Source organism: Prionailurus viverrinus, chromosome B4 (assembly GCF_022837055.1).
Source record: "Prionailurus viverrinus isolate Anna chromosome B4, UM_Priviv_1.0, whole genome shotgun sequence".
Classification (NCBI taxonomy): Eukaryota; Metazoa; Chordata; class Mammalia; order Carnivora; family Felidae; genus Prionailurus; species Prionailurus viverrinus.
Genome location: NC_062567.1, coordinates 35,770,996 through 35,784,687, shown reverse-complemented (window position 1 = coordinate 35,784,687; position 13,692 = coordinate 35,770,996). Strand labels below are relative to the sequence as shown.

General features: G+C 41.0%; 1 protein-coding gene across 4 annotated transcripts in view; it reads left to right on the top strand.

Moving 5' to 3' along the window:
• Positions 1–9,525, top strand: part of PARP11 (poly(ADP-ribose) polymerase family member 11) — a 47,189-nt gene extending 37,664 nt beyond the window's left edge. For all 4 annotated transcript variants that reach the window (XM_047865726.1, XM_047865727.1, XM_047865725.1 and 1 more), the window contains 2 exons: positions 4,905–5,056; positions 6,580–9,525. In XM_047865726.1, the coding sequence (XP_047721682.1) occupies positions 4,905–5,056; positions 6,580–6,896 (469 nt within the window). In that variant the 3' untranslated portion in view covers positions 6,897–9,525. The remainder of the gene's footprint in view (positions 1–4,904; positions 5,057–6,579) is intronic.
• The last annotated feature ends 4,167 nt before the right edge of the window (positions 9,526–13,692 follow it).

Sequence of the window (13,692 nt, the reverse complement as noted above, 5' to 3'; positions counted from 1 at the left end):
AGGAGAGGGGTTAGGTTATGGAATTCCTGAAACTTTGAGTGTCCTTGGTGAAGTAAGCGAGGTCACCTACAGAGAATGAAGGGTTAGGGAATGTGGATAAGAGAGAGCGATAGGGGAAGAGGGGAGATTTGGAATGACCACTATGGAAAATGGGAGAGAAAGAGCTAACTTGGGGACCATAGCATTTCCATCAGTGCTGAGGGTTTAGCTGATGTTGGAATATGTGAATTTGGAGTAGGGACCACGGGGATGTTCTGTGATCTATTTCAGCAGTCCATATGTAAAAGCAGAGAGTGAAGGTGGTTGGGTTGACCCAGGGTTGGGCAGGATACGGCATCAAGGAAATGAGAGCAGTGAAAGCTGCTACCTCACTAAGAATATGGATTTAGGGGAGCGGTGCTCCAAATCACCTGCAGAGCTCTTTAACATGCGGCAATGTCTATCACCCATCCCGGGTCTACTAAATTAGAGCCTCTGTGTTCTGACACTTTTACCTTTCAAAAGTTCTGCAAGTGGTTCTGATGGAGAATCAGCAGCCAGGATGGAGAACCACTGGTCTGAACCTAGGCGAACTTCCTTCAATCTGGAGCATGAAGATATTCCTGTTGCAATTCAGGACGCATGGCAACTTAGCCCTTTTGGCACCGTAGTCCGTGAGACGGTGGGTAATTGTAAGATACCTTCAAGAAGTAGGTGCTGCAGTATTTTCTGTAAGTTCAGAAATGACTGTGGGGTTGGGCATAGGAGGGCAGGGTTGTAAAGAACTTAGTGTAGCTTGAGTCCTATGATGTTTCCCAAAGGTTTAGCTTCAGCCCAAGAGGCCCTAGAGTTCAATGTGAACCTTTCTGGAACCCCAAAGCCATAGTATGTGAGGCTGTACATTTCATGGGTGCCTTAGTAGTTGGCACTAGAATAAATTATGCTGTGGGGATGCAAAGCTTTGCCCCCCCCCCCCCACTCTGCCTTCAACTGGTATATGCCACATCCAATCCAGTGACTCAGCAGATTTTCAATGCTCACACTAAGAGAGACTCAAGTGAATTTTCAAATTAGAAATTATTTTAATTTCTAAAAGAAATTAATGAGTGAGTATCCTGATTTTGAAGTGCATTCTAGTCATTACAGATGGTAAAGCTTGACCTTAGAAAGATGTATACTAAACAAATATTTACTTGGGGAAAAAGAGTACGAATTCACTAGTGCCGTGCCCAACTAACTAAGAGGATTACCATAGTGGTAGACAGCTGAGCCCCTTAGACAATACAACTTGATTTCTACAATATGGTTGACAAAGGTGCTTATGCTGGAGGCAAGATAGATGTATGCCAGTAGTAGTTCGAAGAGAAAAACTAATACCCAGTTATAAGTATTGGGCAGAGAGTAACTTGAGTGGCATGCATGCTTTCTTCTTGAGACCCTCAACATTTCGATTGTTAATTTGGATAGAAATGTAGAAGGCTTGCTTCTCACGCTTGTGAAAGCTTTAAAACTAGAAAGGGTAGCTTATTTGTGGTGTAAATGAATCATGAGTAGAAAGACTTTGGAAGATTGAAACAAATTTGTCAAAACAAATTATATTATCTTTTTTTTTTTTAAGATTTTTTCCTTGCTTAGAACAGCAACAAATGTGTATCATAAGAAAAAAGATAAAAGTCAGTACCTAAAGGTCTAAAAAAGAAAGTCAGCAAATTTGTTCGTAGTGAAAACATGTTGGGTTTTTCTGAAGTAAATATTTGTTTCATGCACATCCTTCTAACACCATGCTTGATGATCTGAAAGACCATCACCAGTAGATCAAAGCATATACATTGAAGTTTTTTTTTTTTTTTAATTTTGCTTATTTATTTGGAGAATGACAGAGACAGCAAGAGTAGGGGAGGGGCAGAAAGAGAGAGGGAGAGAATCGCAAGCAGACTCTATGCTGCGAGTGCAGAGCCCAATGCTGGGCTTGAATTCACGAAACCACGAAATCATGACCTGAGCCAAAATCAAGAGTTGGACACTTAACCGACTGAGCCACCCAGGCACCCTTGAAGTTTTGATACATATTGTCAAATGACTCTTGAGAAAGACCATTTCCATTTCTGTTGCTTTTAAAAAGTTTATTTAATTTGAGAGAGAGGGAGAACGAGAGGGTGAGGGGCAGAGAGAATCCCAAGCAGGCTCTGCACTGTGTGGGGCTCGAACTCACTGTGAGATCATGACCTGAGCCAAAATCAAGAGTTGGACCCTCAGCCAACTGAGCCACCCAGGTGCCCCACCATTTCTCTCATTTAAATGCAAGTACCATTCCCCCACATAGTCACTAACCTGCATGTTGCTTATCAATTATGTATTTAAAAAAATTACTATGTCAAGTTTAATCGAAATGAACCTACTACATTAGGTTTATAAATCAGTTGTACAAATATAGGAAGCCAAAAAGAGATCGGTTTGAGAAAGTCTTGGAGGTTCTGAGTGAGTACAGAATTGTGTTTTGAGTGACTACAAATTCACGCCTCTGCTGCAAAATGAACTCGGTGGTACACCAGGAGAGCCGTGCTGGCTGATGGTATCTGGACTTTTTCTATTTCTTACCAACATTTATAAATTAGAAGGTATCCAGCAGACTCTTGTCAACTAAAGGCTGTCCAGGATAGAAAAAGGCCTGGAAGCCGTGCCCTCTGAGAATAGTTGAGGGAATGGATGTTTAACCTCTAGAAGAAAGCCTAGGTTGGTGTTCATTGGTTATATTTTGGAGAATCACAGAGTTGTTACATATAAGTGATTGGAGTTGTTCTGTGTTCAGGAGAGAATTACTGGGACCAATCAGTGGACATTAACAAGAAGTCAGATTTTGGTTCAGTATTGCGGGCAACGTACTTCCTAACCATTCTAGCTGATCACAGAGAGTTGTGCTGTCGTGCAAAGTGTGTACTGGAATGAATTGAAGCAGATGTTAAGTAGCTATTTATCAGAGATATAATGAGGGGAGGGGATTTTTAAATTTTTAAGATCTCTTTTCTATGAAGTATTTCATAGAAGTATGGAAATGCTGCAGTTAGTTCACAGACACCCTTGTACCTGACAATGAGATTTAACATTTTGATATTTGTTACATTTTTTAATATTTTCTTCATTTTTGTATGTGGGCTTTTTCATTTTTTAGTGTATTTTCAAAATTTATTTTTATTACTGAAGTTTAGTTGACACACAGTGTTGTATTAGTTTCGGGTGTACAACATAGCGATTCAACAATTCTACACGTGACTCGCTGCTCATCAAAATACGTGTATTCCCATTGGTCACCGTAGTGTTATCACAATATCATTGACTCTACTCCCTGTGCTGTGCTTTTCATCTCCATGACTGTTTAGTTTTATGTTTATTTGTTCTTATTTATTTATTTTTATTTGAGTATAGTTGATGTACAGTGTTACAGTAGTTTTAGGCATACAGCATGACGATTCAACTTCTCTGTACACAATGCCCTGCTCACCACAAGTATAGCTACCATCTGTCACCATACAAGGCTATTACAATATCATTGGCCATATTCCCTGTTCTGTGTCTTTTATTCCTGTGACTTATTCATTCCATGACTGGAAGCCTGTGTCTCCCTCTCCCCTTCACCCATTTTGCCCGGCCCCCGAACCCCCTGCCCTCTGGCAACCATCAGTTTGTTCTCTGTATTTATAGGTCTGATTATGGTTTTTTTTGTTGTTTATACATTTGTTTTAGATTCCACATGTGAGTGAGATCATATGATATTTGTCTTTCTCAGTCTGACTTATTTCACTTAGCATAATACCCTCTAGGTCTATCCATGTTGTTGCAGATGGCAAGATCTCATTCTTTTTTATGGCTGCTTAATATTACACTGTGTGTGTGTGTGTGTGTGTGTGTGTGTGTGTGTGTACACACCACATCTTCTTTATCCATTTGCCTATCAATGGACACTTGGGCTGCTTCCATATCTTAGTTATTATAAATAATGCTGTGATAAACATAGGAGTGCATATGTATTGTTTGGGCTTTTTTAAAGATACAAACATTACAAATACAGTGGAAGTGTTTATCCCATCCCCTTCCTGTTCTGCTTTCCTCCTGAGGCTGGTGTTCTACCTTCTTGTCCATGTTTTTATATTTTTTACTACCTATATGTGTTCATATACAATATACAGTATTGAGTCATTTGTCTCTTTCTGCAACATTCCTTTTACATTCAACATTATTTTTCAAGAGTTGTCTATTTTGTACATGTAGATCTGGTTTATTTTAACTTTAAGGTATGGATATATAATTATTCATTTTTCTATGAAAGAATTTTAGGCTGTTTTTAGTTTGTTTTTTACTGTTACAATCAGTCTTGCACTGAATATCTTTTTATATGTTGGAAGAGATTTGTTCACTGGGAAGTGTGTTGAACTAGATGGGTTAATGTTCCTTCCAGCCCTACGATTCAAAATTCAGTTCAATCCAACCAACATGTTCTAGTCTCTGGAGATAAAAAGATTAAGGCATGGTCCCTGCTCAAAGAATGCACTGTTTAAAGACTCTCTGAAGTTTATATTATTTTGTTGTTTATCGTGTCATTTTTAGGCATCTATAAAGCGTGGCTGGCTTAGGCATTCAGTTACCTTGACTATGATGGGGCATCATCTGGGATATCTCTATAGTTTTGAGTATAATTTTCAACCTTAAGTCTCAATTTTAACTAATAATTTTTGGTAAGATGATTATGTGTCCAAGAGCATTTGAGGTTATTTCTTTTCCAGAGCTGTTTTCACCACCTATGATTTATGTTAAAGAAGTCTTTTCTGTTTTACCCTTCGTTATTGAACTTGGCTCTTCTGAAAATTAATAAGTGCCACTTATGGTCTATCTGTCTGTGTGTTTTATGCCTATGTGTATTCTGTGCTTAGGAAAAAGGCTCAGCTCAAGAAAAAACGAGGCGTGCCTCAGATTAATGAACAGATGCTCTTTCATGGTACCAGCAGTGAATTTGTGGAAGCAATTTGCATTCATAACTTCGATTGGAGAATAAATGGTATACATGGTGCTGTCTTTGGGAAAGGTAATTATCAGAATTCCAGGCCCAGTTTGAGTCCTAGGAGACAATCTCGTCTCTTTAGAGATAATTGATTGTTTTATAATTCAGGAGTTTGATAGTCATTAAGTTAAAAGTTAAACTGTACTAGGTTCCTGGCACACCCTCAGAGTTTCTGAGCCACAGAAAAGTCACCTCCTGCATGTACAAGGTAGAAGTAAGACTTTGACACCTCTACCAGATTAAGTAGCTCCCCAAGTCCCAGTCATTCAGATGGGACAGCATGTCTGTATTGGCTGATTTTTGCATTACATTTAATTTCCATGTATAAATCCTATACAGGTATGACTGTATACCAAACCGTTTTATGTCCAATGTATAAAGAACTATAAAATAAATTGATCACATTGTACCCAGGTCTAGGTACTAGTATTTTCTGTTCATTTTGTTTTTTAGAAAATGATAGATAAGGATATTAATGAGCAATAAGGAGTAATGGGGGAACTCCTCACCTTTTTTTCTAATACTGTGAAAGTCCAAGCTCTCAAATTTATACCTACTACTCAAGCAAATTAAGGTGAGAAATGAGGAGAAAAAGTAGGGGTGAATGTTTATTTTTCTGGCCCTTACTTTGTACCTTATCTCCAGCGAGAGAGCTGGCTACCACTTAGGATCAAGATATGCTACATTTTTAAAGAGTAAATTAATTTTTAAAGTAACTCCTGAAAAGGTCATCCCATTGATCTGACTGTAAGAGGATTAGAAAAGCGTTACAATAAATCCTGTCAGCACTGGGTAACCTGAGACTTTGTGATTCGTTTCCCAAATATTTTAGAGTAAATATTCCCTTCGTGATGTCAGTCTCCTAGGCCTACCGTTTGGGAAGATTTGATGCTTCATTGACTTTTCACATGTAGGCGATGAACCTCTGTGAAATTGTACTTCGGGAGTGCTCAGATGTGAATAGTGTTGCACTCTTCAGAGATCTCTTTGTGGTTGTGGGGTGGTTACTATCTCCAGAAATATTATTGATTTGTTACCCCATATCATAGAAATGTGGTTTCTTGGGTTTTGAAATAATCTCCATAGACCAGTAGTTCCCACTGTGCTCTGCAGAGCTCGGTGAATGCTGGCCAAGGGCAGTGGGCTGAGGAAAGTGCTAGAGGGAAATAGAAATGGGAGGGAGATTCAAGCAGGTAAAACTCAGGCCTTGCCTTACTTTTAGTCACGGAAACAGACTGTATCTGTCTTACGTACTGGATTTCTCTAGAAGCTTTCTTTTGAAAATAGAAGACTGATAGCTCTGTTTTGGTGGGAGCGGGGGAGGGTGTCGGTGGTGGGGAATGGTCTGTGTAACAAATCTATCTGTGGGGTGGTCCACAGCATGTGCTTTCTGTTCTTTCCTTAAAGATCTGCAGACAAGGACATTCCACATCTCCTTTCGTTATACGATTACACGTGTCTGCTCCCCTAACAATTAGAGTGTTTTTGCTTGTGTTTCCTATATTCTTCAGAGTAATCTTGGCTTCTTCTGGTCCTTTTTATTTAAGGAACCTATTTTGCTAGAGATGCTGCTTACTCCAGTCGCTTCTGCAAAGATGACATAAAGCACGGAAACACATTCCAAATTCATGGCGTCAGCCTGCAACAGAGGCATCTGTTCAGAACGTATAAATCTATGTTTCTTGCTCGAGTGCTAATTGGGGATTACATAAACGGAGACTCCAAATACATGCGGCCTCCTTCCAAAGACGGGAGCTATGTGAATTTATACGACAGCTGTGTGGATGATACCTGGAACCCAAAGATCTTTGTGGTGTTTGACGCCAACCAGATCTACCCTGAGTACTTGATAGATTTTTATTGATTTCACTTCCAAATCTCAGTGGTCAAGGAAGTTCTAGTCTGTTTTGCAGGAAGATTTGCTCTCCTGTCATCTAGCCACTAAATGTTCACTATCTGATACTTTTGAAACAGATATGGAAAAAAGTGGCGTCCATATAAAAAGGCATACTGACTTGAAGGTTGGTTTTTTTGTTGTTCTGTTTTTGTCCGTTGCTCGTAGTCTTGTCTGTTAAAGATTGATAACCATTGCCATTTTAACACAGAGGTGAAAGATAGCGCTCGAAACTGAATCAGCTGGGTCTCAATTAACATGATCATTCAGAGTCTGTAAAGTTTACATGTGTGTTCTATTTATTCATATATATGTTGAAAAAATAAAAAAAAAAAAACAGACATAACTGTGTCCCTTCAGAAGAATTGATCCTTTGTAAGTTGAATTCTGAGAGTATTGTCCACCAATCAATATGTTGCCTTTGTTGGTCTTCTGAGGTGGGAATTTTAATTTTTTTAATGTTTATTTATTCTTTGAGAGAGAGAAAGGGGGAGAGAGAGAGAGAGAAAGAGGGCAGATAGAGGGAGACACAGAATCTGAAGCAGGCTCCAGGCTCTGAGCTGTCATCACAGAGCCCGACGTGGGGCTTGAACTCATGAACCACAAGATTATGACCTGAGCCAAAGTTGGACACTTAATCGACTGAGCCACCCAGGCGCCCCCTGAAGTGGGAATTTTAAACCCTGAGGCAGTCTGAGTACCTTGAGAGAACTCAGAAATAAAGCCATTATTTACAGTGCTGCCAGACCAGCCAGAGGGAGAAAGTCAAGGTAGAGTGTCCTGCTTCTGATTGCGTCTGGAGGGCAGGCTGCCGTCTCATTCTCTTGTCCCCATGTTGACAACTGCAGAGGGCAGTTAGCCCACAATTCATCCACCGGGGCTCTTGAACTCTGGTTGCAGGACTTGCTGCACACAGTGTTTATTGCACCTTCAAAGTGAAATCCCTTTGTTTTGAGTAGCAGAATGACAATCTGCGAGCTCTTGAACAGTTAGATACAATTTATAATCATGCCTAATACAACTTTGTGTACCTGTTTCATCTATTTTGCTGTTATTCTATTCTGAAGAAGAATAGGCAATGTTGGAACAGCTTGCCGCCCCTGTAGATACTCTGGCAGAGACTAGACAACACCTTGGCAGAAATGTCATACCAGAGTTCAGGTATCAGATGGGGGAATCGGCCAGATGATCGCTGTGTCCCAACCTTGATTATCCATGGTTCTTCCTGAAAAAAAGAATACACTTGTATCAAGCCTGGCCAGAAAACCGTTTCCTAACTGAGTATAATAGTGAATTCTCTTCCCATTATCCTCATTCAGTTTTGGCCGAGAGGTTGTGAACATAACTTAACTTCTCAGGAAAAAGCCAGTAAGTGCCCAGGCCTGTGTGCCTCGTTTCAATCATTTGAATTGGGAAGATATCTAGAAATAATAAAAATAAAGAGAATGGAGCAAGATTAGGCATGGTAATTCTTTAACTGCCATAAATCCCCAGATTTATTGTAGCCCAGAGTACATGTAACTGGGCAATTCAGAGTAAGTAGTACACAGGAAACTGTTATGTAGGACACTCTGAAACCAAGCAGCAACAAAGACTTCCTGACCCAGCTGCACACCCTAGCAGCCAGCTCCCATGAAATGCTGTGAGTATTTAGGAAGAGCCCATTTTAGAAACACACAGAGGTTATTATGGAAATAATTGGAGGAAAAGTCCCTAGACAACCTTGTGAGAGGCTCTAGACTCATGCACCAGAAAACAACTAGAGACATCAGGAATTCCGATCTTGAAAATCTTTTTGTTCCATGTATTTGTTATTTACACACACACAAAATGCTATGGTGACCCCCACTTCAACATGGATGTCTTGTTTTCAGTTTAACAGGATTGCCCTTCCCATCACTCGAAAGGAATAAGTGTTGTAGCATTTGGGGGTTCTTCTTGTGCAGACCTTATCTGAAGGTGTGACTGAGAGCCCTAACTTGAGGTTTGCAAGGCAGTCTGTCTGAACTCTGAACTTCCCTAGCTGGCTCACATGTAGTAAGTAGAGTGCATTGCAACATTGTAAGAGAGGATTCTTTTCCTCTTGTCTGACAATGTAGTCCAACTCTCCTTTTATAAGAAAGAGCTGATTTTGATAAATTTTTTCAGTGTGATAGTGTAGCATTAATTGATGTTAAAATTCTGTTTTGGTCAATAGATTGAGTTGAGGAATCGTAATTAGTATATAAACAGACTGGACACAACCATCTGCCACCTTTTCCTCTTGTCCTCACGTAGTATGTGTGGAGAGAGTAAAGAGAACCTATTCCAGATTAATGAATAAATGACTTTTAAAAGTCTATGTTGAGTAAATTCCAGCTGATCGCGACTTTTCTTTTTCTCTTTGGTGACATCAGTCTCAGGGTAAAAAAAAAAAATGTGTTTATGAGAAACAGTTTCAAAATCTTGTGGTTATGAACAGGAAGGCTTTTTTTTTTAATTAGTGCAACTTTCATTTCTAGACTGTTACGGTGATGAAAAAGCATTTGGAGCCATTTTTGATATGTGAATGTATTGTTTTTACATGTGGTGATTAAAGCTTTCCGTAGCAGGGCTCGGTTGTCTGTGTATGCCATATATTTGTTTCTATGATTTCTGCGTCTCGTCTCCACCTTGCATTATTTAAGCCTACATTTGTAGCTCAAACTCGACCCTCAAGAAGTTTGTTACCTCTAACCCTTATGTAACGCACTTACAGATGGGACAAGTCTCTTGTTCTTGGTTTAAGTCATCATGAGCAATAGCTAATCAAATAATCTGGGAAAATAATTTACTCTGCTATTGAAAATTCCAAAAGCAGTCAAGGCCAAGTGCCTACAGACAGCGTCCTTTACTCTCAGGGTGCTCCCCTGCCTCAGAGGAGCCATTCTGGAGGGTGAGTCTACATTCACCTGAGGCACATGCCTCCTGCAATTCACCTAATCTCCAACCACAGTAAGTTGTGAAGTGTGTGTGTGTCCACAGTAAGTTGTGAAGCAAGTTAGACATTTCATTTCAAGCTTATGTTGGAAAAAAAAAAAAAGAAAAGAAAAGAAAAGGAGAAAAAAGAAAAAAGAAAGGAAAAGAAAAAAGAAAAAGGGGGGAGCTATCCAAAGCTGCCTTAATGTTAGAGGAATGATCAAGGCTACTTGTGCAAACAAATCAGGTTTTCTGTTCACTAAAATCATGTCGCAGTCTGTGTACATGTTGGCCTACTGTCAAGGCTCAGTGTGATAAAAATGCAACTTCGATGATGTAGAAATGTGACATCTTTCCAAGTTTTGTTCCTAGGCCATCCGGGATGTGGGGTCGCCTCCCAGGTCACCAGGAGTAGCACTGGGAACAGTCTGTCAGCGGCCCTGGTTACACCGTAGCCTCACGCCTTCCGTTCTCCTTGGAGAAGGATATTCTGTTTGCTTTTAGAGAAACGTATTTTGTTTAAAACCAAGAGTCTATTTCTAGATGAAATTACACATTCTGTACTTGTAAAGAGGAAAAATAAAAGGGAATGGAAAATAGGCAGGAAAGGAAAAGCAAACAAAGCCTTGTCAAATATTAGTTTTCATTAGGAACTTGAGCAAAAGGATTGTACTTATTTTTACCCCTTTGCACTATATGCAGGAAGAGGTTTGGTGAAACGAGCCGCCCTGCCTCGTTTCCTAGGAATAATTTTATAACATCGCTTGGGGCAGCACTGGTGGAAGAAATCAACATTTCCAAGAAGCATGAAGAGCACCATTATTTGGGGGCTGCCTGGGTTTTGTGAGTAATACGTGCAGAAGTGAGCCCTACATATCCAGGAAGATGTTCTGAGTTCATCCATTCAGCTTTACTTTTTTGCAGACTGGCTCACTTCTCCCATTCCAGAGACTGCAGGCTAGAAGGTGGCAGAGAGCATTTGCAGTCTCTTTCCTCTGCCTGCTTCCCAGGCTGAACCGCGCCTCGCGCCTGACCCATCCCAGGTAAAAAGGTGTCTTGGTTATTCCGAACCCTGAGACAGTAAATTCCCTGCTGTTACGGAATTAAGTCTCCTGCTGTAAAATTATGTAATCCATTTTCTCAGCTCTAATTGCTTGGCTTTCATTCTTCAGCACTGCAGGCTGAGAACTTGGCTTTTATTTGAACTTTCTCACTGTGTGGCGATGTAGTTACGAATTTAACACTGATCTTACTCATTTTCAAGTGGCTTCTCATGAGATTGGAACATAGAACAATGCCAGGGACACTTATGTTTCCTGCAGCTTTTTAGCCTTGCTGTATCCTCTACCAAGAGGTTATACAGGAAACTGATTCTGACCGACTCCGGCTTATGCTGACTCCACTGTGGACAAGCCAGTTTAGGAGAATCACAATCCAGGATTTTATTCAAATCAGTTTTGCAATATTAATTCCAAGTCCAGATTGTAATTCTTGTGTTTCTGTGTTCCTTTTTTAAAAAATACCTTTTCCTGAAGGGCTCATTTTGCTTTAATGTCTCCTGGATAACAGGTGGAAGCTGCAGGCATTACAAGTTCACCTTTGATTAACACTCTTAGAGAATCAGTGTTCAAGCCCAGCTCCTCCTCTTTATTCCTTTAAGAAGGAGATCAAGCACCATCTTGGGAGTTGCTGATCCAAGTTTTATTTCTAGCTTTGATGTTTCACTCAGCGTGACCTTGGATAAATCAGCAGAGGGGAAGGTTCACTTTTCAGAAGGTGAAGTTTCTGAAAGACTCTTGTTAAAAGTAAAAGGGCCTGACAGAGCGTGGCTAGATTTCTCTAGGCAGCATCTGACCTGACTGAAGATGGCTTTTGAGTTTGGGTCAAGAAAGTCCAGCAGCAGGGATTGTGATGCATTATGAAGCAAGAGTACGGAGTAGGAAGGGAAGCTTCTCCCTGACCCTCTACTGCCAGTCAGCCCCTCTTCGACTCAGAGGTCCTGCGGTGTGCCAGGCGGTTGACAAGTTGTGCACCGCCTCTGCTCTGGGGGAACTCCACGCCTAGCGGGGGGGCATACGCTGAACTGTAACAAGAGCGATGGGCTTAACTGAAGGGGAGCTTCAGGCCACTGTGAAAGCCTGCCACAAAGGGACCTAACCTCTCCTAGAGAATTAGAGGAGGCTTCCCTAAGAAGTGACATTTGAATGTGGAGACCTGAGAGATGAGTGGGTGTTAATTAGGTGAAGGATTGATTTTAGTCCCTCCGGCAACACCCAGTGGTGGGTGCCACATCAGGCTTTCGGGAGATGAGAAGAGCAAGGTATGGGTAGAAGGCAGGTTGTAGCGTTTTTATCATTAAGGTGACAGAATCAAAGCCACTTTAAGAGCCAGAATTATTGCCCAGCTGCAGCTGGCCCTGGGGGTAGCCTCAGGGGAATCAGAACCCCCACTGAGGGTCAGTGGAGACAAGAGCAGGGATGGTGTAGATCTTTATATAACATGCTAGCACAGTCAAGATGCTTGTTAGGTAGGCTTGCTTATTCTTGCCCCCATGCCTTTGCTCATGCTTTGCTGCTTCCCCCCCAGAACCCATACTTGCATACCTCCCTTCTCCCTCCAGAGTCCCATGTCTCTGAGGCATGGGCCCTGGAGTCAGGTGACCAGGTTGAACACTGGCTCCACCACTTACCAGCTATCTGACCCTGGAGAGGTTTCTCAATCTCTCTGTGTTTCAGTTTCCTCATCTATAAATTGAGATAACAATAATGCCTACCTTATGTGATGATGATAATAATAATAATAATAATAATAATCATGCCTGTGGAGTGCTTTGATAATGCCTGGCAGCTTCAGCAAATGTTTGTGGGTATTGGTCTATAAGACCCTTCCTCTTTTAGGAAGTGTTCTGTAGCTAATTCAACCCTCCCAGATCTGGGATTCTTACAGGTTTCACATTACACTTGGAGTTACGGGCATACTTTTTTTTTCTTTCTTAGCATTTACTTTGTCAATGGCCTTCACCCAAAGACCACCAGAAGCAGTCCTGTAGTTAAACAAGTTGGGTTGTAGTGAGGGGGAGCACAGACCATGAGGAAACATGGAGTGTCCCAGTGAGAGGGTGTTAGAACTTATTACAGGATTTGAACTTTGGTTAGTTAATTTGGGGAAGCATCTAAGGAAGTGGGGTTTTGCCCTAGATTGGACCCTGTCAGACAGCAGGGTGAATCTTTGATTGGGTATCTCACTAAACCATACCTGTCTGGCTGGGTAGACTAGGCAGGGAATAAGCTATAATCTGTAAAGCAGTAGCAATTTCTCATTTTGGCTGAAAGACAGGATGTTTGGTATTCTGCAGGTGGCACAGTGACCTAATTTTTGCGTGTGCTTGGACAGAATTATGAAGTAGCCTTGCTTTGTCTCATTTTGTCATCAACTCCAATAACCTTGTCTGGGGTTTGAATTCTGGAAGATAGTTTAGGCTGTAAAGGAAAATAACATGACTTAGCACGAGAACCAGGCCAGTTTCCAAATGTCAGCAGCTGATCTTTTTTTTCCTTCTCAACTTGTTAAATAACTGTTTTGTTTGGGTTAGTTTTATTCCTTTGGGGGAAGTTATATATTCATTCATTCAACAAGCATAGGCCACCATGGTAAAAACCCTGCTTTCAAGGAGCTCCAAGTCTACATGAGAGAAGATGTAAAGACTGTCTGCTTCAGTCAGTCATTTGGATGGTTTTGATGGTATAAACGCCTCCTTCAGCTTTCCTGTTAAGTTCTCCAGCTTGTGTCTGGATACAGTACCAGTAAGCACCCGCTCCCATGAGACAAT